The 24,865-nt window shown below is 41.3% G+C and overlaps 1 protein-coding gene across 3 annotated transcripts in view; it reads left to right on the top strand.

The window, feature by feature from the left end:
* COL9A1 (collagen type IX alpha 1 chain) overlaps window positions 1-24,865 on the top strand; it is a 200,263-nt gene that overhangs the window by 105,753 nt on the left and 69,645 nt on the right. For 2 of the 3 annotated variants that reach the window (XM_061623089.1, XM_061623087.1), the window contains 7 exons: window positions 1,322-1,375; window positions 2,507-2,560; window positions 17,975-18,028; window positions 20,405-20,458; window positions 20,564-20,617; window positions 20,771-20,824; window positions 23,276-23,329. In XM_061623089.1, the coding sequence (XP_061479073.1) occupies window positions 1,322-1,375; window positions 2,507-2,560; window positions 17,975-18,028; window positions 20,405-20,458; window positions 20,564-20,617; window positions 20,771-20,824; window positions 23,276-23,329 (378 nt within the window). The remainder of the gene's footprint in view (window positions 1-1,321; window positions 1,376-2,506; window positions 2,561-17,974; window positions 18,029-20,404; window positions 20,459-20,563; window positions 20,618-20,770; window positions 20,825-23,275; window positions 23,330-24,865) is intronic. The other variant, XM_061623088.1, reaches the window with a different exon arrangement.

The following is a 24,865-nucleotide window of genomic DNA, read 5'->3' as shown; positions in this document are numbered from 1 at the left end:
GCAGTTCTCTAACCAAAGAATGCTTACAAAAATGCATGTATTAGGATATGGGTTCATAAAAATGAATATCTTAGTGAAAATAATGTACAAAAATGCATTATGTTAATAATAATAATAATAATAATAATAATAATAATAATAATAATAAATTTTATTTTTCAGCCGCCTATCTGTCCGGGTTAGGGACACTCTAGGTGACGAACAACAAGAATAAAAACAATACATATAGAGCAACATAATCAAATTTTAAGCTAAAAAACCATTCATTAATTCTATTGTAACGTAAGTTAATCTGTCCCAATCTTGTAGGCCTGCCTGAACAGCCAGGTCTTCAAGGCTCGGCGATAGCTGGACAGGGAGGGAGCATGTCTGAGATCGAAAGGGAGAGAGTTCCAGAGGGTGGGGGCCACAGCAGAGAATGCCCTCTCTCTGGTCCGTACCAGCCTAGCTGTTCTCACCGGTGGGACCGAGAGAAGGTCTTGCGAGGCTGATCTCGTCAGGCGGCACAATCGGTGATTCTGGAGGCGTTCCTTCAGATATACTGGGCCGAAACCGTATAGGGTTTTAAAGGTCAACACCAACACCTTGAATTGGGCCCGATAAACAACTGGTAGCCAGTGAAGATCTAATAACAGTGGGGTGATATGATCCCAGCGACGGCTATGCGTAATCAAGCGTGCCGCTGCGTTCTGTACCAGCTGTAATTTCCGGACCGTTTTCAAGGGTAACCCCACGTAGAGCGCATTGCAGTAGTCTAAGCGAGAGGAGACCAGGGCATGTATCAACTGAGGGAGCAGGTGAACAGGAAGATAGGGACGCAGTCTCCGTATCAGATGTAATTGATACCAAGCTGCCCGGCTCACTGCTGTAATCTGAGCCTCCATGGACAGCTGGGAGTCAAGTATGACTCCAAGACTGCGGACCTGGTCCTTCAGGGGTAAACTTACCCCATCAAGCATCAGGTCAGTAATTCCTAACTTCCTTTTATCTCCCACAAGTAATACCTCAGTCTTGTCGGGGTTCAGCTTCAGCCTATGTTAGGAGATATTGCTTGCAAAGAGGTGTACATTAGTGAAAACTGCATACAAAAATGTGTTTATTATGAGAAATTCACACAAAAATGCTGAAGAATTTTCATGAGGATCTTTTTTTAAAAAATCACGAATTACTGCAGAAACGTGGAGAACTGAAACTGACAAATCCTTCCATCCCTACATGGGAATAAGCCCCTTGACTTCAGTAGGACTTCCTTCTGAGTACACATGGTTAGGGCTGTTAGAATGCTTTATAAACTAATTTGTTATGTTTTATGCTTATTTAGGGAGAGGAAGGTGAGGAAGGAGGAACAGGGGACATTGGAGCTCAAGGCCCTCCAGTAAAGTATTTCCTCTTAATTAGCTTTTTATTTGCATTCTGTTATCTCTAATGAATATGTACAAGTGTAAGAAACTTTATATCTATTTCCCTCCATCCATCTGTAAAAGACCCCTTTGCAGCTATAGTTGATTATGGCAAACACTCCACTGAAACCAATGTAAGAAGTTAGTTGAAACCAGCAATTCACTTTCAGTGGGACTTTCCCATAACTCACTTTGGCTAGATTTTCCTTTGGCATATTTTTACTGGTTATTTTTCTTTTTTGCCAAGGCCATAGTTTAGCCTTATGTCAGTAATTTTGAGATCCTGTTCTTTGAAAAAGTGTTTCAAAGTTATAACTTTAAAGTACTATAAAAGCTGGGGATTGAGGAGTTAACACTGAGACCATGAAGTGGACTGATACAAATTTCATTCTTGCCTCCTCCCATCCTCATCGAGGCAGAGAGGACAAAAAGGGGCAGTGATACCATTCGTAGTAGGAATGAAGTCCCTGAGGAGTGGGTGGAGGAAGTAGACAAGCACAGAGCTTGTTCCTCTAGTACCAGACAGTGGCTTGTATCCAACATAGTGCTGCATAAGCATCCCATCAATGCAAGGATTACCACTAATGCAACAGGACTTCCCCCCTCTTCTCCCCCTACAACTCCCTAAATCTGTTCTAGGGGTTCCCCCAATACTCCAGACCAGTTTTAGGGAGGGCTCAGGGTGTGCGTGGGGGGAAAAGATGGGGGAAGTCCCTTGCACTAACGGTAATCCTTGCGATGACAGGATGCATTAGTTGAATACCATCCCACTTGTGAACTGACACTTTGAGATGATACAGAGAAGTCAGAGCTATATTGTTTTTTTAAAAAAATCTGGATTATATGTTGAGATTTTAATGTAGCTATATTCATTATATAATGTTCAGTAGCGAAAGCCTTTTAATTTTTTTATTTTATTAATACTAAACTAGCTTTCAAATCCATTTGCCCTAAAATGAGAAGTACTTCTTGTGATAATTGAAAGAGCTGAAAAGAGCGAAAAACAAAAACGGTATTATCCAAGGAAATGTATGATCTGAAAATTAGCATAAATGTGATAAATTAGGTGCACAAACTACATGTTCACAATAAATTTTGCATTTCAGGGATCTGAAGGATTAAGAGGTATAACTGGTATCTTGGGACCCAAAGGTGATAAAGTAAGTAATAACAATGATAACTTTTATAACTGAAAATCATTTTATGATATATGATTATGAGGTTTAATTGTTTCATGGAAGAGTTAATATCTATAGAACAATATATAACGGATAGATTTAAAAGTAAATATTGAGTTCAGTGTGACTTACTCCCAGGTAAGTGTATATAAGATTAAGGCCAGACCACACAATCCTATGGATGGGAATTCTCTATGTTCAAGAACTGCCTCCAGTCCACTGGTGGTAGCTCCATTGGATCAAAATCCTTCCTCAGCTTGAGAAGTGAGGAGGGAAACACAGAAAAAGTCTGGTAGGAGGAAGGGTGAAGTCAACTTGGTTTCATCTTGCTCTCTCCCATTGGAGTCAATGGGAGAATAAATAACATGCCAGGAATAGATTTCCAGTGTGTTTGTGGGCGTGTCTGCAAAATGAGGAGATTAAGATTCAGTGTAGGTGTACTCCTTCCCTGTGCCAGTCGCAACCCTTTCCCGGTTTGGGGAAACTGTGGATGGAACTTCACTGATAGAACAGTTTATTGGCACAAACCTTCTACTGTACATGGAGGCATTTCCCCAGGTCTGTTTGTGACAGAGACCGTGGATCAGAAGGCTTGCACCTAGAGTTGCCAGGTCTCCAGTTTTTGCCCAGAGACTCTGGATTTTTGGTGTCCTCTCCAGGTCTCTGGGAGAGTCACCTCAATGTCTGGACTCTCAGCTTCCATTAAAAAAAAACTTGGTGGTCTGGTTAAAGATATATACAGCAACACGTCAGTTGCTCCCTCCCCCAGCAACTTCTGTTAAATAAGCTTGTAGCTGGCTGATCTAACCTTGCCCTTCCAGGTTTATAGCCTAAAAGTAAAGTCAAGGTTCTGATTGACAAGGGATTTGTTGACCTCCAGGCAATAGCTAGAACCCATTTCAAGGCCAGAAAACTGTTGTTTTTTCCTGCTCTTCTGCAAATCTCATAAACTGAGTAAGTTTATAGCTTTCAGCAGTAGCAAAAGTTTCTTTCCCTGTGCAGGAGATCTCAATGCCATTACAATGTGTTGTTTTAATTATGAGGAGTCAAATAAATTTTCCTGGGCTATTGAAGAGGGCAGTGTTTTGAAAACCTCCCAACATGAAGCCTTAATCCTATATTTGCTTTTCTGGGAGTAAAGCTGCAATGCTAATCACATATACCAGGAGTAAACCCCATTGAATTCAATAGGATTTACTTTTGAGTAGACATGGTTAGGATTATGCTGTAAATCAATGGGACTTTTGAGTGAACATAGCAAAGGATTGTGTTGTGCTATAAATCTTTCCCTCTCTAGTCCTATTTTTAAAGCAATTAGGCAGGGCTTATTTAGGTGTCACTGCTTTTATTATGTATGAAACTTATACTGATTTTTTTTAAAAAAATGTACTGCAATGACCAATTGGTTTTGACAATAAACTATAATATGGGGTGTATGCATTTTACATCTCCAGTGTGTGTATACATGAAGCCTTTCCGACATCTCTGTGAGGTAGAGTTGTCTACTGGAAACCAAGGCAGCTCACAACAAGAAATCCTTTAAAATCCAATAACCATAAAACAAGTATAAAACAGTTGCAAAACATCTTAAACTGGCATGATTCTGAATCTTGGGTTGGGTAAGTGACGTTCCTTATCACCTGAGGTTGCAGTTCAGTGCATGCTTTCCTGTTTTAGTAAGCCCGATTGAATACTTTGGGACTTGCGTCTAAATAAACATGCATAGGATTGTACTATAAATATATTTACAGGTTGTGTAAGTAATAAACATCTTTGACAGTCATCAGGGCCAGCTCCAGGAATGCTGGGGTCCTTGGGCATCAGCTTGCCCTGGGGCCCGGCATGTGTGTGTGTGTGTGCACGCACGTGTGCACGCATGCATGCACACGGCCCCCCATGCCCCCCACCTACCTGTCTGCTGTCTTTTATCATTGCCATTAACAAAGATGGAGGCCGCAGTTTTCCTAAGGGGATGACGCCTCTGCCACCATCTTTGTTGATAGCACGCGTGTATGCTACATGCGTGCATCTCTGCTGTCAACTAAGATGGTGGCAGGGACTTCAGTACCTTAGGGAAACTGCGGCCGCCATCTTCGTTAAGGGCAATGGTAAAAGACAGCAGACAGGTAGGTGGGGTGGCATGGGGGGCCGCAGATCATGGAAGGGGAGCAGAGGGGTGGCTGAGGGCCCCTCTGTAGCTCCAGGGGCTGTCGGGCCAGTGCCCCACCTGGCCGCTCTTTAGAACCGGTCCTGACAGTCATGAGTATATAAATATTTCTTCATACATATGTCCCGATAAGTATCTGATTTCTCACTATGGTTGTACATGATTACTTCCTCTACATTTTAAGTGTGCCCTAGTTCGTTGGGGTGGTCATGGTCCCCCTCTCTTGTTTTCACCCTGAGGGGCAGATTAGGCTGAGAGATGGTGAGTTGCCCATGGTCATCCAGTAAATGTTATAACTCATTTCCATTAAAAAAAAAATAATTAAAATTATTTACATGCAGGCAACATTTATGAAGTGGATCCACATAATACATTTAAAGCACATCCAATTCACATTTAAAGAGCATGACTTCCCCAAAGAATCCTGGGGAGTATAGTTTCCCCCTCACAGTTATAGTTCCCACCACCCTTAACAAACTGCAGTTCCCATGATTCTGTGGTGGGATTCATGTGTTTCAAAAGTGTATTGAATGTGCTTTAAATGAATGGTGTGGAACTGTCCTAGGTATGCTGTGCATTCATTAGTGGATTGAAAAGAACAATTTTGAAAGATACTTTTTTAAATGGGAAGGATTGTAGCACAGTGATAGGGCATATGCTTTGCATGCAAAGGCCCAAAATTCAATCTCTAGAAAAGACTATTGCCTGGAATCCTGGAGAGCAAATGCTAGTCGGTGTCATCAGTACTGAGCTAGATGGTACCAAATAGCCTGAGTTGGTATAAGGCAGATTCCTTTGTTTCTAAAAGTGAAAAGAGACTCAAGGGCCACAGTAACTTCACAATTTATTTATGTACTTTATTTACAACATTTATTTTTAAAAACCTCAAAGCAGTTTACAGAAAACAATAAAAATTTTGGTTAAAACAGTGAAAGACAGATATTCAAAAACATTCAAAATAATAAAACCGACAATGAGTTAAAAACAGATTAAAAACATAATAGCTTCTCCATTTCTGGGTAGGCTTGCCGGAACAAAAATGTTTTTAGCAGGTGCTGAAAAGAGTACAATGAAGGCGCCTGCCTAATGTCAATAGGTAGGTAGTTCCAAAGTGAGGTGCTGCCACAATAAAGGATCAATTTCCTACAAGAGGAGAACAAGTATTATGTGGCACCCGTAACATGGAAAGCACACCTTGAACTTGGCCTGGTAGCAAATTAACAACCAATGCAGATTTGAGAGCAGAGGTATTATGTGCTCATAGGGTCTCACTCATGTCAGCAATTGCCACAGCATTCTGCACTAACTACAACCCCCAGGCCAGGTTGTGCTGCGTGGGGATTTCTGTGACCTTGGCTGACTGGCTGCCAGGATTTTTTAGTTTTGGAAAACTCAGCTTTTCTCATAGGAATCATCTTGTGGTTTGTATAGTATTGCATTTAGGAAATCATCACTGTCTTTTTCTTTTTCTCTTACTTACCTTTAACCGCACTCCCTTACATCCATAGAAGCAACAACAGTGGTTCCATGTGTTCAGCTCAACCCCCTTAAACCCACTGATGATGCACCTTGTTGTTTGCATGATGGTTTGTTTCTTGCCTAATAGTGGTAAAAGAGAATTCATATACTGGAAAGTGTGGCTGGAAACTGCTGTTGTTCCCAAGCTGCTGCCTGTGAAGGTAGACCAAACCATGTGTGTTTTCTCTCTGTCAATTATTACTCACTGGAATTGGGTTGACTGTCAAAGTGAGTTTATAGCAGCCCACAGAGTAGGCAGAAAAGGGTTGAGAATCTTCTTACTCTTATTCATTTCTCAAACCACTTTCTGAAGTGAAGGGTAGAGTCTGTTTGGAGCAGCTATGTTAAAAGGCAGGGGCAGGGCATTCCAGGCAAGGGGTTGCCACCCCTGCTTGGATTATGGATATATTTGCAGAGGATCCCTAGTCAAGCTTTACTAACAGCACAATCCAAACCATATCTACTCAGAGGTCAGTCCTATTGAGTTTCATGGGGCTTAGTCCCTTAGCAAGTGTGTTTAGAATTGCAGCCTTCAGGGGCATCCATCTTTACTCCTGAGTGCTCCTATCTAACATCTCCACAACACTAGGCTCTCTTCTTCCTACAATGGCCTTCTGGTGACTGGTCTCGTCTGAGGGCACTTCAGCCCTTCTTGCCAGAAGCAGTAGGCTAGATTAAATGTTCCCTATACAGACTCCCTAAGCAGGTGAGAAGGAATGATTCCATCACTTCATCTGGGCCTGAAACTCCATATTTTAGCAAGGATTTCTATCTTAATTTCCAATCAGAGAAATGTTTTTGTTTGAATTGTATGCTCCAAGCAACTGTGGTTGATGCTTAATATATCATGCTTAATGACATCACTCGGGCCCGCCCCTGAAATCTCAGGGTTTGGGATGTTTCTGACCTGGCAACCCTACTTGCACTTAATTCTAATACCCCTTAGTTGACAAACCAGTAAGTTAGGTTTGCATTCTTAGTCTTGCCTTTACTTACGATGTTTCTTTTGTTCCTTTTGTCTTTTGGCTAATTTGCTAGATAAACATTCATATGTCTAGTCAGGAAACATTCAGCCCTGTTCCTCATCTCAAATTCTTATATTGAACCAGGGCCAGCCCAGGAATTTTTGCTGCCTGAGGCAGTGAAGCAAATTGTGCCCCCTTCATGCCAAATCAAGGTACAGAGTATCCAAGGCCAGTCAAGTGATTTTGGTTCTTGAGGCAGAAAATCCTAGAAGTACCTCATTCCTTCCCTAGCAGTAAAAATACAACAATAGTAAATAAATAATAAATAATTTGCTGCCCATTCATGACACCCAAATTCACTTTGCCTAACAGTAGGGTCATGTCCTGAATTATCCTTAGGTGATCATTCAGCTGGATCAGAAAAGATTTGCAGGCACCACCAATCACCTGATTGGCAGCACTTGCAAAACCTTTTGCAAGGCACTATGAAGCCCTGATCATTAGATGATTGTTGTGGCTTTAAAACAAAGTGCAGGGCTCTCTGCAACCACCAGCAATCAGCTGATAGTTGGTGTTTGAAGAGAGCAGTGTACAGCCAAAGTACCAACAATCAGCTGGAATCAGCTGCTGTAAGAAGTGCCCTTTCAGGAACCCACTATTACAGCTGAGGGGGTTGAAGGAAGCAGCCTGGATTTAGAGCACTTTCTCCAGCACTTTAAATCCAAACTGCTTTTTCAGGAGAGAGAAAAAGATGCTCTGTTCAAAAAAGCATTTTTTTCTGTCCAGAGAAGCAGTTTTGGATACCTACTGCTTTTTCTACAGAGAGGAAACTAATCCATTTTGAAGTGCACTTCCCCTCTGCAGAGACTTCAGAGGGGCTCCCTGTAACCAATGATCAGCTGATCGCTGGTTACAGACAACTCAAAGGAGGCTGCTATTACTGCAGATCAGCTGATGGGCAGTTACAGTGTCCTCCTTTGCACATAGTCAGATATCAATCTTTCGATGTCATTATGACCTCAGGTGATTTACAGGTGGATGGTGCTACCCACATGTCAAAGTTGGCCCAAGGGGGCTAGAGAAGATAAGAATTTGGATGCACATCCATACGTGGATTTTTGGATTTTTATAATCCCTTATTTCCATTCCATTAGGAACACTTGAGGTAGCTTACAATTTTTAAAAACAATAAAAAAATTACAATAACATCATAACCAAAGAATAACAAGGAGCAGAACCACACCAAATAGAGAGGAATTATTAATAAAATGAAGCAGCCGAATGCTTGGCTAAAAGAATGACAAGTATTTAGCTGGTGACAGAAATAGTACCAATCAGCTGTTTGGGAGGTGGGGAGCCATGAGGGACTCAGTCCAGCTCAGTCAAGTTTCCCACTATCCTGGACAACCACTTAGCCATAGCACTGAGGCTATGTGCATGCAGCACTGACAGCTGGATTTGGCCAGGAATCCCGATTCTAATGCCTTTTTACAATGCATGCATCTTTCCTTGGGGGTATCTCAGTGGTTGAGCACATGCTTGGCATGCAGCAGGTCCCACATTCTTTTTTTTTATAATAATTTTTATTATTCAAATTTTCATAAAGTGAACACAACAAAATCAAACAACAAAAACAATACAACAAAAATAAAAAAAATTGAGTTCCGATTTGTTACAGATCAGCTATAAGTATATAATATATATCGAACCTGTCCCCTAAAACATACAAAATTCACTTTTTTCCATAGTCTATCTTAATTAATCATCAAATCCCATTATCATCATTTCATTTTTTTCTTTCAACAAAAAGTCCAAAAGAGGCTTCCATTCCTTAAGAAATATATCTGTCGTTTTTTCTCTGAGAAGGCATGTCAATTTGTCCATCTCAACTAAGTCCATTAATTTCAATAGCTATTCTTCCATTGTTGGTATCGATTCCATTTTCCACTTTTATGCATATAATAATCTTGCTGCCGTAATCATATATAATATTATTCTTCCATATTTCTTTTCCTTTTGTTTATCCATAAAACCCAATAAAAAAAATTCTGGCTTTGACTGAATATTTATCTTTAAGATTTTTTGCATCATCCTACCTATCTGTGCGCAAAATAATGTTGCCTGTTTGCACGACCACCACATATGATAAAAAGATCCTTCTTGTTGTTTACATTTCCAACATACATTAGAAACATTACTATACATTTTTGACAACTTTTCTGGAGTCATGTACCAACGATACATCATTTTATAAAAATTTTCTTTAAGATTATAACATAATGTAAATTTCAAACCTTTTTTCCACATATTTTCCCATTGATCCATTTGTATATTGTAACCAATTTTTTTTGCCCACTTGATCATACACTCTTTTACTTGTTCTTCTTCCATGTCCATTTTCAATAAAAATTTATACATTTTTGCAATTATACATTCATCATTTGTACACAAACCTATTTCAAAATCAGATTTATTTATTTCAAACCCATACATTTTCTTATCATTTTGTATCTTTCTAACAATTGTAAATAGGCAAACCATTGAGAACTATATCCTTCCTTTATTAATTGTTCTCTCTCTTTCATTATATATTCTCCATGCACATTTTCTAATAGTTCTTGATAAGTTAACCATTTCTCTTTTCCAGCCATTTCTCTTCTATAAAATGCTTCTTGACTTGAAACACATAGTGGTATTTTCGAAAAAAACCTTGTTTTGTATTTATTCCATATTTTCAACAAAGGACGTCTTATAAAATGATTATTAAAATCCACATTAACTTTTACTTTATCATACCATAGATATCCATGCCATCCCCACTTCAGGTTGTGACCCTCCAAATCCAATAATCTTTTGTTCCTCAATACAATCCATTCCTTTATCCAGACTAAGCAACAAGCAGCAAAATAAAGTCTCAAATTAGGTAATCCCAGTCCTCCTCTTTCTTTGGCATCTTGTAATAATTTAAATTTAATTCTTGGTTTTTTCCCCTGCCAAACAAATTTAGAAATATCTTTTTGCCATTGTTTAAAAGGTAAATCAGAGGATATTACAGGTATTGTTTGAAATAGAAACATCATTCTCGGCAATACATTCATTTTTATTACAGATATTCTACCCATTAATGACAACTGTAATTTATCCCATCTTAACAAATCTTTCTTAATCTCTGTCCATAATTTTTCATAATTATTATGAAACAACTTTGAATTTTTATTAGTCATAATAATACCTAAATATTTCACCTTTTCTTCTATTTTAAAATCTGTCTTCTCCATTAACTCTTTTTGATCCCTTAAAGGTAAATTTTTCACCAACATCTTTGTTTTTTGGTTGTTAATCTTAAATCCTGCTAATGGTCCAAATTCTTTTAATTTATCCACCAATACTTTGATTCCTTCCAAGGGATTTTCTAATACAATTATCAAGTCGTCAGCAAATGCTCTCAGTTTATATTCCTCTTTTTTTATCTTTATTCCCGAAATTCTTTTGACATGCCTTATGTCTCTAAGCAGCACTTCTAGAACCAAAATAAATAAAAGAGGGGACAGTGGACATCCCTGTCTTGTACCCTTTTGTATTTCACATGAGTCCGTTAAATCCCCATTGACAATTATCTGTGCCTTCTGTGATGTATAAATCGATCTGATCCATTTTATAAAATTATCTCCAAAGTCCATTTGCTCTAGAACCTTAAACATAAATTTCCAATTCAAATTATCAAATGCTTTCTCAGCATCCAAGAAAATCAAAGCTGCTTGTATGTCATTTCGTTGTTCTAGATATTCCAACACATTCAAAACATTCCTGACGTTATCACGTAATTGTCTTTTAGGTAAAAACCCCGCTTGATCTTCCTGAATAAATTGTTGCAATATTATTTTCATTCTTTCAGCCAAAATCATTGTAAAAAATTTGTAGTCATTATTCAATAAGGATATTGGCCGATAATTTTTTGTTTTGGTTAGATCCTGCTCCTCTTTAGGTATTAATGTTATATTGGCATTTTTCCAACTATCCGGTATCTTCCCCTCTTGCAAAATAGAATTCATTGTATATTGTAAAAGTAATAAGAGTTCCTCCTCCAAACATTTGTAATACATTGCTGATAGTCCATCCGGTCCTGGCGCCTTTCCTAATTTAATTTTACTTATAGCCTCAGATATTTCTCTTGACGTAATAGGACCATTAATAGGTCCCACATTCAAGGGTGGGGAAAGACTCCTGAGAGCTGCTGCCAGTCAGTGTAACCAATAATGAGCTAGATAGACCAAAGATCTGACTTGGTGTAAAGCAGATGTCTTGTTTCTTTCCAGCTATGTATATGTGTATTTCTAACTAGATGAGGGTGACTCACATGATATTTGTGTGTGTGTGTGTGTGTGTGTATAAGCTCTGAATCTGTCACACTGCAGTTTGCAGCCCAACAGACAGGTACTGCCGTGAACTATATTGCAGCAGTGGAGGAGGGAGGAGCCATCTAGGAGCAGCTCAGGAAAACCATGGAGAAACATTCCTGAAATGCCAGTCTAAAAGAAAAAGAGGGAAAGTGGGAGTGATGGTGCCAAATTTAAAGGGGAGAAGGAAAGGGGAGGCGGCAGAGCCATTTCTAAAGGGCAGGGGGGAAAGCAGGGGGGCCCTTAGCCACCTTTAAAAAGCCAGGGGAAAACAGAGGGGCCTTAGTTCTAAAGGGCAGGGAGGAAGCAGGGGGTCTTAGCCTACTCTAAAGGGGAGAGGAAGTGGGGGGAGACTTAGCCAGGTCTAAACCCCCCATGCTAACTCATTAGACCAGTGGTGGGGAACCTTTTTTGCTTCCACCCTGTGGGCAACTGACAGGTGTCAATCTTGTGACATTACAGTTATGTCATATGATTGACATTACGATTGCCCTGCCCACCTGCAAAACAGTTCCTCAACTCTGGTTTAATAACTTTATTGGGGAGTGAGTGAGTTAAGGGTACAGGGATTACTGAGGGGTTGGAGGCGGGGTTGGTGAGGAATGCGAGCAGGGGCGGAGCCCCGTGTGTGTGTGTATTAATTAAATGAATTAAGCTATGCCTTGAAGAATGGAAAGTAGAATAGCTGAATGTTCATATGAGGATTCCTCTTCAGCCTGTCAATTCCCTTACATCTCTAGGTTTTACTTTTGGAGCATGTACATGGCGAATTCATTTCTCCTGAGTCACATTTCCAGATGCAGAGACCAAGTTCTTCTTCATGATGTGTTATTGTTATATTCATGTATCTGATTGACTCTTGCCATGTGTCTGTCTGCCTACAGCTGGAAAAATACTAGAGTACGTTTCTATTCTGAATTAATATGAGGGTCTGATAGACTTAGTACATTAATTCATTCAAAAGTTTAGTGTTGAAATTGTGTGGTTTGGAAGGAGACACTCACTTTTTCTTCACTTGGTTATGTCTCATCTTTGAATAAGTCACAGTGAGCATGATCCAGCTGAAAAGAGCAAGATCCAGCATTTTTAAGTGCCACTGAGTTCAGTTTGAGAGATTAAAACATATATTTAACTTTCCCATACTTAGGTTTATCTTTAAGAACATAAGAACATAAGAAGAGCCTGCTGGATCAGGCCAGTGGCCCATCTAGTCCAGCATCCTGTTTTCACAGCGGCCAACCAGGTGCCTGGGGGAAGCCCGCAAGCAGGACCCGAGTGCAAGAACACTCTCCCCTCCTGAGGCTTCCGGCAACTGGTTTTCAGAAGCATGCTGCCTCTGACTAGGGTGGTAGAGCACAGCCATCATGGCTAGTAGCCATTGATAGCCCTGTCCTCCATGAATTTGTCTAATCTTCTTTTAAAGCCATCCAAGCTGGTGGCCATTACTGCATCTTGTAGGAGCAAATTCCATAGTTTAACTATGCGTTGAGTAAAGAAGTACTTCCTTTTGTCTGTCCTGAATCTTCCAACATTCAGCTACTTTGAATGTCCACGAGTTCTAGTATTATGAGAGAGGGAGAAGAACTTTTCTCTATCCACTTTCTCAATGCCATGCATAATTTTATACACTTCTATCATGTCTCCTCTGACCCGCCTTTTCTCTAAACTAAAAAGCCCCAAATGCTGCAACCTTTCCTCATAAGGGAGTCGCTCCATCCCCTTGATCATTCTGGTTGCCCTCTTCTGAACCTTTTCCAACTCTATAATATCCTTTTTGAGATGAGGCGACCAGAACTGTACACAGTATTCCAAATGCGGCCGCACCATAGATTTATACAATGGCATGATGATATCGGCTGTTTTATTTTCAATACCTTTCCTAATTATTGCTAGCATGGAATTTGCCTTTTTCACAGCTGCCGCACACTAGGTCGACATTTTCATCGTGCTGTCCACTACAACCCCGAGGTCTCTCTCCTGGTCGGTCACCGCCAGTTCAGACCCCATGAGCGTATATGTGAAATTCAGATTTTTTGCTCCAATATGCATAATTTTACACTTGTTTATATTGAATTGCATTTGCCATTTTTCCGCCCATTCACTCAGTTTGGAGAGGTCTTTTTGGAGCTCTTCGCAATCCCTTTTTGTTTTAACAACCCTGAACAATTTAGTGTCGTCAGCAAACTTGGCCACTTCACTGCTCACTCCTAATTCTAGGTCATTAATGAACAAGTTGAAAAGTACAGGTCCCAATACCGATCCACTTTCTACAGCCCTCCATTGGGAGAACTGTCCGTTTATTCCTACTCTCTGCTTTCTGCTTCTTAACCAATTCCTTATCCACAAGAGGACCTCTCCTCTTATTCCATGCTAAGCTTCCTCAGAAGCCTTTGGTGAGGTACCTTGTCAAACGCTTTTTGAAAGTCTAAGTACACTATGTCCACTGGATCACCTCTATCTATATGCTTGTTGACACTCTCAAAGAATTCTAATAGGTTACTGAGACAGGACTTTCCCTTGCAGAAGCCATGCTGGCTCTGCTTCAGCAAGGCTTGTTCTTCTATGTGCTTAGTTAATCTAGCTATAATAATACTTTCTACCAGTTTTCCAGGGACTGAAGTTAAGCTAACTGGCCTGTAATTTCCAGGATCCCCTCTGGATCCCTTTTTGAAGATTGGCGTTACATTTGCCACTTTCCAGTCCTCAGGCACGGAGGAGGACCCGAGGGACAAGTTACATATTTTAGTTAGCAGATCAGCAATTTCACCTTTGAGTTCTTTGAGAACTCTCGGGTGGATGCCATCCGGGCCCGGTGATTTGTCAGTTTTTATATTGTCCATTAAGCTTAGAACTTCCTCTCTCATTACCACTATTTGTCTTAGTTCCTCAGAATCCCTTCCTGCAAATGTTAGTTCAGGTTCAGGGATCTGCCCTATATCTTCCACTGTGAAGACAGATGCAAAGAATTCATTTAGCTTCTCTGCAATCTCCTTATTGTTCTTTAGTACACCTTTGACTCCCTTATCATCCAAGGGTCCAATTGTCTCCCTAGATGGTCTCCTGCTTTGAATGTATTTATAGAATTTTTTGTTGTTGGTTTTTATGTTCTTAGCAATGTGCTCCTCAAATTCTTTTTTAGCATCCCTTATTGTCTTCTTGCATTTCTTTTGCCAGAGTTTGTGTTCTTTTTTCTTTTCTTCATTTGGACAAGACTTCCATTTTCTGAAGGAAGACTTTTTGCCTCTAAGAGCTTCCTTGACTTTGCTCGTTAACCATGCTGGCATCTTCTTGGCCCTGGCGGTACCTTTTCTGATCTGCGGTATGCACTCCAGTTGAGCTTCTAATATAGTGTTTTTAAACAACTTCCAAGCATTTTTGAGTGATGTGACCCTCTGGACTTTGTTTTTCAGCTTTCTTTTTACCAATCCCCTCATTTTTGTGAAGTTTCCTCTTTTGAAGTCAAATGTGACCGTGTTGGATTTTCTTGGCAGTTGGCCAGTTACATGTATGTTTAATTTAATAGCACTGTGGTCACTGCTCCCAATCGGTTCAACAACACTTACATCTCGCACCAGGTCCCGGTCCCCACTGAGGATTAAGTCCAGGGTTGCCGTCCCTCTGGTCGGTTCCATGACCAACTGGTCTAGGGAATAGTCATTTAGAATATCTTTGTTCGCCTGTAGTGTGTACATATATAATACTGTATCTGGAGATGCAAGAAATCTTAATGTGTCCCAAATTTTAAAAAGACAAGACATCTCCAAGTCTGCATTTTATTGTTTACACTCTAGATATCTAAACACCTAGAATATATAATGCCGTGAAGAAGCTACCTTTGGATGTTAGAGGATAAAATATGTAACCTTTACTTTATGCAATGTACACTATATTTTCAGTATGAAAACTAAAATACCCTTTTGATTTTCAAAGCTGTTCATCAAAGGGCTCACCTTGAATTCTCTGAATCCTTTATTGACCGAGAATGAAACTATTATTTTAGCCAGCATACTTATTTTCTTGACTCATCAGAATAGCTATTTACTATTACCCTTCCTATTTACCGTATATTCCGGCGTATAAGATGACTTTTTAACCCAGGAAAATCTTCTCAAAAGTCAGGGGTCGTCTTATACGCCGGGTGTCGTCTTATAGGGCGGGTGCTGAAACTTCCGAGCCGGACTGGAGAATCTGCGGTCGCCGCATATGGTGGGGTTGTAGCTCCACCTATCGTGCAAAGGCAAGAATGTTTTTTGAAGTCAAGACTAGGGGCGTCAGGCCCCTCCCACTCTCCAGTTCATTCTTGCCTTCGTACGAACAAGATTGGAATTTCTATAGCGTAGCATTTAGCTAAGTTTTTTTCGTGTTTGTTTGTATATTTGTTCTGACTAGGTACGGACCTAGTGTTACTTGTGTGTCTCCCAAGTCCTTCCTTCCCTGGTTTTGTGTTTAACTACTCATTTGTTTAACCACTCCTTTGAGTTTATTTCCTTTCAGATGTCTGCTCCCTGTTGTTTGTCTTACGGCCCCTACAGAGACCGCGGCTGCGGTTCTCTACGTTTTTGGCCGTTTTCGAGCCTTTCCCCCTGGGATCTGTCGCATCCATCGGGAGCTCCCGGCTCTGACTCTCCTGCAGCGGTTTTCCTGCGCTGGGCTGCCTCGAGCCGTGCTCTGTGGAGCCCTTGGAGAGACCACGGCTGCGGTTCTCTCCCAGGTGGGAGCTTGCGGCTGTGGCTCCCTGCCTTTCCCCCGCCATCTAATTTTAGCCTGCCTGGGTACTGCCTCACGGGAGCCTGCTACTGCGGCTCTCTCTCTCTCTCTCTCCCATTAACGAGTTTTTCTCCGTGACTTTAATCTCACCACGGAGAGCTCTGCACCCGACGGCGGCAGCGGCTTGCCTCCTGCTGACTTTCCCGTCATAGTTTTCTCCCGGCCGTCCCTTGTTTAGGCTTTTTACAGCCGCCAGTGTGACTATCGGCCCCACAGCTCCCACTGCGAGACTGCGCTGGGCAGCCCTTCCCCCAGTTTGCTAACATACGGCTGCCATTTTACAGCAAAACCTGTAAAAATACCGTAGCTTGCAGTTATGATGGGCGTTGCTAACTCACCAGGGACTTGCCCGGCACTTGCTCTCTCTCTAATGTTTGTTATCTTCCTCCTATCATCATCAGTTCCAGTTTGGTTGTCAGCTTAGAAAACAAACAGCATGGCAGCTCCCATGGGTTTATTGTCTTATCCTTCCTTTCAGCTTTAGAGTGAATTAGGAAAAGTTTAATCCACTTGCACTGTTTTATGTTTACATGTTTGATGACAAACAGCCTTATGTTTATAAGTGACAGTTTTCCTGCTAAGTACCTGCATGTCATAAGCAGGGGTAGTCTTATACGGCGAGTATATCCCAAACTCTATATTTTAACTGGAAAAGTTGGGGGTCGTCTTATACGCCCAGTCGTCTTATACGCCGGAATATACGGTACTTATGTTGCTCCATCAGATTAAATGTGTATAGGCTTTATCTGAAGTACCATTTCTTGATTACTTTAAATTTTCTCTTATAGTATTGCTGTTTCTTGTTGCTTGCAATTGTCTCCTCTGTAAAAGATTTTTGCAACAGTTCCATAAAGGAGAGTATATTGTGGTTCAATTCTGTAGAGTAGCACACTCATATGTTATATGCAGGACACTGGGGATGAGTTAAAGATAGAAATGGCTGGCAATGAACTATTTTTAGAGAACTGGATCAATTGCTGCCCAGTTTGATCCAATAAAAAGGCATTATTGTGTGGTATGATTTTAAAAGGAATATTTGGTGTGATATATTGACTTGCAACTCTTGTTCACACATGTGATTTTAAAACAATGTCATTTTTAAAAAATCTTTTATATCCATTCTAAGGCTTGATGCAAATATTATCTTTGCAATGTGATTACCACTTTCCCATGGTTAGTTCCCAAGTTGCTTTGGTAATCTCTGAATTTCAAACTCACGTGTCATCTAGATCATATACAGATCACTTTATGTCAATATCATTAGCTCTAAAGGAGGAGGATTGCTGGCATCATAGCAAGTATCCATATGATGGGTAGTAGCAAGCCTACCGATGTGATGTGGAACATCCCTATGAAGCAGGTAATGAGGTATGGTTTCATAGTGGCAACTGCATCACAAATAATCTTGAAATCTTTCCAGCTCGTATTTTCAGGTGTAGAAGATTGGGGTCTTGGAGCCAAGTACTGATAGGTTCGAAGCTGCTGTCTGTCCCATTGGCTTCAGTTGGAGATATATGAGTGTGCAGAATGTTTCAAGGTCTTATGTCTTAATAATCTTTTGTTATCCTTTTTTTTTATCTAGGGTGCTCGGGGTCTTGATGGCGATCTTGGTCCTCGAGGTCTTCCTGGGGCTCTGGTAAGATTTCTTAATGACTTCAGAGTAGGATTCACAATGAAGCACATCAGGCCAGCTCCCCTGGCTTTCACTTTTTAGGAGTCCCTATCTCTGTTTTCATTCTTTTAAAAAGCCTCTAGCACAGTAATTCTCAGACTCTTTTCCCCAGGCACACCAGTGAGTTGTGGGGAAATGGTTGGTCTGTAATAAGAAATAGATGAAATAAATAATGTACAGATTCCTAGGATGCCAAAGTATTTACTCGCCCACAAATGGGGCTGCTTACTGTGTCCCTATTCGATTCATTACTGTTGCTTTGCCTCTTTCCTATTGTAGTGACCCAGTTGAGTAGGGGAGGCTTTGAGGCTCCAGACTCTGACATTGAGCAGGGGGAGAGGACAAGCAGCAGGGAGAATTCTCAGAGCACGCACATCTCAGACACTAACACTTTGACTTTCCTTGCTTCTTCCCCCCCCCCCACTGAAGCGCAGCAAGGAACAAGGACTGGAGGAGTCTACCCCTGTGGAGACTGAACTGTAACGCACACACCCCGCTTCTCTGCCCATAGTCGAGGTGCCTCCTGCTACACCTGACATTTCCCAGCTGGGCACCCCGCAGGTTCCCACGGTTGAGCAGGCTGACCACTCGCAGCCGAGACCCAGCCCCCTTTGCCCTGTTCACGCTGGTGGCAGAAGAGGGAAATTCAAGTGTCATTAAGGAGGAGCTAATGACTTCACACAAATACCCAGGCTTCTTAAGGAGGCGCAGGGGTGTGTGTTTCTTTGCTGCGTCAGTGTCGAATTGATGCGGAGTCATGCTTAGTCAGAGTTAGTCAGGGCAAAATTCTTAGACAACATAGCTAGGTGGATGAATTGTAAAGCTTTTGAAGTAACTGTTACTTTAATAAAAAGAGAAAAACAGAACCGAGTGAGCCCCCGTTCCTCGACTTTGGGCAGGACACCTATCAGTCTCTCTAGGAATGAGTAGTGCTGTGCTGACTATGCAACAGGGCTAACTGGATCATCCAGTTATTCCTGATGGGAGGGGTTGTGGCTTTGTATGCAGAAAGTTCAGGTTCAAACCCTGCCATTTCCAGCTACGGGTCAGAAAGACTCTGGTCTCAAACTGGAGAGTTGCTGGCAGTTACTATTGTAGTACTAAACTAGACATATTAATGGTCTGTCTCAGTATAACAAAGCTTCCTATATTCCTGTGTTGATGGAGAGAGACAACAGAAGGTCCCACCCTCAGAGGAGGACCACTTGCTGTACCTCTGCATATCACTGGGCTTACCTCTTTCCAGTCAAGAGGCACTCTCAGATCAGTGTCTCGCACAGAAGTACAGGTTTGCACAAATTTAGCATTTAAAATTCAAAGATAGGAGGTGAGGTCATCTATGTCCCAGAACCACTACTGAAATTAATTTTTCACTATCATTAATAAGGATTGTATTTCCACATGTTAATTTTTATACCTTCCATATTGAAACATGAAAATCAAAGAACTGTATTATTGTAGGAGATAATAAGAATGTCTTTTCAGTCTCATGAGATGTTGCAAATACCTTAAACTAGGATTTCATTTTTGTAACAGTAAATGCATACATATAAAGTGATTGTGATTATTCTGCATTTTAAAGATAAAATTCTATTTTAAAAATAAAATTGTCTTGAAATCACATATAATAAACATAACCATTTAATGACTAGGCTTGTGGTTTCAGTTGCATTTTACATTATGAGTCTCATTTAATCTAGGACATCCTTACTAAAACTCCTGGAGCAGGAGACACATAGCTAAGGAAAACCAAGATTTCAAAGCTTTATCTGAATAATTTCTAGGCTGACTTTCAGTATAAAACTCCCAGGATGGCATGCAATCAATAATTAATAACGAAATAACATATAAAACAAATATAAAAGCACAGAAACAGCAGACATAAAAGCTAATAAAATCTAGCAGAGCTACACAATAAAACTGAAAACTGTTACAAATATGCTGACATAGCTGTGCAAATAAAACAAGTATTTGCATGGCTTCAAAAGGACAAAAGGGTTGGTGGCAGGCGAGTTTCCCTGGGGAAGTCTTATATTATGTGCTTGTTGTGTGTATTTATAAGCTTTTGGGGATTTATAGTAAGCTGAGGATCAGCTTTACTTTGAGATTTCCTTTTTCTGGAAGAATTGGGGAGACAACAACACACAATTCATCTTTGTCTACAAAATTGTCATCTTGGCCCATTATTTTGAGGCTTATGTGATCATGTGGTAATATGCAATTGCAGTCATTTTTTGGAAAAAATGTGAGTTTATCTTGTCTTTAGTAATTATCATTCATGCAACTTTTATTTAATTATTACAAGGAATTGTTGATTAATGTGTCTATATTTCTTTGCAGGGTGATCAAGGACAAAGAGGTTCACTGGGAGAGTCAGGTCCCAAAGGGGAGAGAGTGAGTTCTTAACTGAGTTTCAGCAGGCATTTGGCTTGTGTTTTTGAAATGTGCATCCATTCATATGTCTGTTATGCTCAACATGCTTTCTTTTCTTTTTTTTAGGGTCCTCAGGGTGTTAGAGGAATCAGTGGCCTCCCTGGGCCTAAAGGAGAAAATGTATGTGTAGTGTAGTTCTTATTAATAGTAACATTTGTACGTTACATTGCTATCATGTTTAGACCTCTTGCAAGACTAAGGAAAAGGCATTATGAAACAACCATGATTTACATAATACCAGCTTGTTACAGAAGATGTTATTTCTTTCTCAAGGGCTTACCGGGAGTTGATGGCCGTGAAGGGATCCCTGCCATGCCAGGAGCAAAGGTAGTTTATTCATCATGTTTTTTAATTTATATTTTCTAAATTAACGACATACAGTACATGGATATTGTGTGGCTTAGGGGAAAAAATCACAGAGAGTCAGTGCAAGTAGCCCTATTCTGTATGAATTCACCTATCAGTTATGATCATCCATGTTATCTCAATGGATCCTGCAGGAATGGTGACTGGTGCCTCCAAAAGGTGAGAGTGCTACAGCCCTCACCTAATGCATCAAGTCACTCCCACCACAGCGTCTCTTGATCCCACCCATATAGAGCTCCTCCTACCTATTTTGTACGTCGCCCAGAGTGGCTGGATAGCCAGCCAGATGGGCGACTAAGAAACTCAATAAATAAGATACCTCCCCCATGCCAGGTCTGCTTTTGGAAGCTCTTCCGTGCCAGTGGAAGTCAAGATAATTGTTAAGTGGAACCTCCATGAATATGAGATGCTGGAGGCAAACAATGGGGGATGTCCTGTTTGTAAGCTTCCCAGAGGTATTTGGCCAGAAACTGTTAGAAACAGGATGCTGGATGAGATGGATTCATATATCACATACTGAGTATGTACCCTGAGCCACTTTCCTCAAAAGAATACTCCTCTTCCAAAAATGAGTAGGCCATTGACCCAACATTTGCAGCAGTGTTGCGATATACCATGCTTTGGTCCTTCCCTACTCTACTTCCAGTCTTACCCATGTTTTGCAGGGTCAAAAAGGGGAAGGGGAGGAGTCCCATCCAGGCAGCCTCATAAAGGAATACAGCAAATGTTACTCCTCCATGCTATGCCTAGTGACCTTAACATAATTCGCTACCACAAAGTGTTGTGAGTGACAGACCCCAGCTTAGATATCTTTTAGAAAGGACAGATTCATGGAGGAGGATAGATCTATGAACAACCCTTAGCCATGATAGCTGGGATGGAACCTCCTTGTACACCTCTGAATAAGAGAAGATCATGGGCATAAACTTCAGAGGAAGATCATCACTTTTGGGAAATGGCTGTAACTTGGTGGTAGAGCAGATAATTTTCAAGCAGGAGGTCCCTGTAGAGTTGCTGCCAGTCAGGGTAGACAGTATTGATCTAGTCAGTGTTTCCCAACCTTTTTTTATATTTTTGTTGCTGGACTACAGTTCCCATAATTCCTGACCATTGGCCGTGCTGGCTGGGGCTGATGGGAGTTGTAGTCCAGCAACAAAAAAATAAAAAGAGGTTGGGAAACACTGAATGGCCCAAGGGTCTGACTTGGTTTAAGGCAGTATCTTATGTTCTGTTTACCTGTTTGTGGGTTTGCCGAAAGGATGTGGCTGCCCGCTGTTGAAAACAGAACACTGAACTTGATGGCACTTTGGTGTGACCCAGCAGAGATCTTCTTGTGTTCTAATGCTGCAATCAAATGCTGAATTGCCATGCCTGTTCCAAATGCACTAAAAGGATTTCCCACATGCATATCCCCTATTAATCCCCCCTATTTATTTCCCATTTAATTAATTTCTTGCAAACATTGATTTCCCTTGGTATGGAAGTGCCCTATTTTCTCACTTTGATTGGATGTTGCAGCTGTTCAGTCTTTGGGATTTGTACACAGAGTTGCCTGTTGGGGAGCCAATGGTAGAACTGTGGCCTTCCTTTTGGCAAACTCTGGGCTATGTTGACTCTTATGCTGACCAAGCAAACAAACATAATTTAAAAAAAACACAAAAAGAGGAAAGGTGAACCCCAAAATGATTTATGCAGCAAACACTCGAGCATCTGTTTGTGGTGCCTGGCTTGGTTCAAGCACCACAAACAGATATTGGAGTGGATTTTTTTAACATTTTAAAATCAATTTTAGTGCATGGTGGTTTGCCTCTCCACACCGTGGGGTTTGGCCTCTACTCTTTTTTATTTATATTGGTGCTGCTGGCCCTCCTTTCCCTTTTTTTCCCTTCTCAGTGGCTTTTGTTGCCAATGAACTCTTAACTATCCATCACTTAGCGTACTGTTTGCAAAGTTCCCTACTGGATGGGTACTGAGGCCAGAGGCCTGGAACTCTTAGAAATAAAAACTTGGACTGAAGTATGGTTATTAAATGAAGAGGTTTATTTTAGAGTCCTTTCTTTGCTCACAGTTGCTTATGCTGGTGTTCTTCATTCCAGAATTCTCTGTCAGTCCTGGTCTGGAGTAGACTAGTCTGAGCTTAGCCCAGAGGATTCTGGAATTCTGGTCTGGGTCAAGGAATGGATCTGCCGTAGACATAACAATGAGTACCTAGGTTTCCATAGTGCAGCTTTTGCTCATCTGGTGCCATCCAGATGCACTGGCTGGGGCTGATGGAAATTGTTGCCCAGGTTAGCAAAGGCTGCCATGTTATTTTAAGAAATACATGCTTTCTTTTTTGACTATTCATAAAAAACCAAAAATGATTTGTATAGTAATGGTTTTCATTGGATTAACGCAAACATTTTCTTCCAGGGTGAACCAGGCAAACCAGGTCCTCCCGGTGATATAGGAGTTCAGGGACTTCCAGTAAGTATCTGGTACATTTAAAATGTAAAACATAGTGAAATTTCCAGGCCAGACTGAAGCCAGATTCTTACTAGGCCTTCATTTTCTGTGAGGACAGGAATAGTGAAAGGGTGGGGAAACCACAGGGGATAGAATCTTTAAAAACAGGTAGGCGGCTTGATTCAGTTTTACTGGGATGATCCTGTTTATGTTAATTGTGTATGATAGGAGTAGGTTCCAACATTATCGTGGAAGCCTTAGAGGACATTATCGGTCAGGAAGCTGGACAAGAATGTTACTTTCTCTCTCTCTCTCTCTCTCTCTCTTTCTCTCTCTCTCTCTCTCTCTCTCTCTCTCTCTCTCCCTCTCTCTCCCTCCCTCCCTCCCTCCCTCCCTCCAATAAGAACAGAACAGAAACAAGAAACCCCTGACTCCATCCTAGTAGCAGACTGAGTGGTGGGATTGTGCTGTCACTATTGCATACCAGGACAGAGAGGGGTGAGGTCAGTTCGGTGCAAACATACATGCCGGCAGAGCCAACCCAGCACTTCTGCTGGTGCATTTCCGCTGTGCCATATTTGCTGCCAATATACAACTAAATCTAGTGCCATCTAGTGACTACACAATATAATGACAGTGACACCATCCATGCATATATTTGACAGCTGTGATTCAAAGAAAGTACTGAAGTGTATGTCAAGGATTGTTTTGTTTCTGAAGTTTTCCCACATATTTTTTGTAGCATGTGGAGATCGGTTGCATGATGTACTATCAAAATGTATTATTTTCCTATTTCAGAAGACCAGGGCTGGCACCAGGCATGACTTGGCTCTTGAACACCAGCCTGCCTTGGCCTGCAGCTCCTGCACACACACCCCACCTACCTCTCTCATCACTTCATGTCAGTTCCCTGTGTGTTGCGGGTGCATGGCTGCCATCAACCAAGATGACAACAGGGGCTTCCCTAAGAGGCTGATGCTACCACCGCCATCTTGGTTGATGGCAGGTATGTGTGTGCAGTATGCACAGTATTAATGGCAATGGGAAAGGTAGGTGGGGCATGTGGATAGGTGCCATGGATCCATGCGGTCTGTATGTGGGGGATCTGAGAGCTCCCTCTGTGTGATTTGCAGCAGGGATGGGAGTTGATGCTTCTGTGGATTGTGGAATGGGAGCGCTCCCCTCCCACCTTAAGAAGGGGCCCTGAGCCACAGGGACCCTTAGCCAGGACCCAACCTGGCCTCCCTCTGGCACCGGCCCTGCAGAAGACACCTTTAGCACAATCTCTCTGTCTCTAATTCTAATTTCTTGTGACTCATTATGCTCTTGAAAATCTGAAAAGCCACATCTAAGATCAAACCAAAAAGTTACAAAATCAATGTCAGAAAAAAGGTTGGGTTCACCCTAAGCAACTGCATGAATTTGTTGACAACTACCTTCTTAAGTGGTAGGGAGCTGATTATGGCCAGAGCTGTGTTTTGAAGGCTTGTTGTTGTTGTTGATTGAATTCATATCCTGCCCTTCCTTCTGAAGAAGCGCAGGGCAGCAAACATAAAC

Source organism: Rhineura floridana, chromosome 4 (assembly GCF_030035675.1).
Source record: "Rhineura floridana isolate rRhiFlo1 chromosome 4, rRhiFlo1.hap2, whole genome shotgun sequence".
NCBI lineage: Eukaryota > Metazoa > Chordata > Lepidosauria > Squamata > Rhineuridae > Rhineura > Rhineura floridana.
Note: the sequence above shows the minus strand (reverse complement) of the source record. Positions and strands in the feature narration are given on the sequence as shown.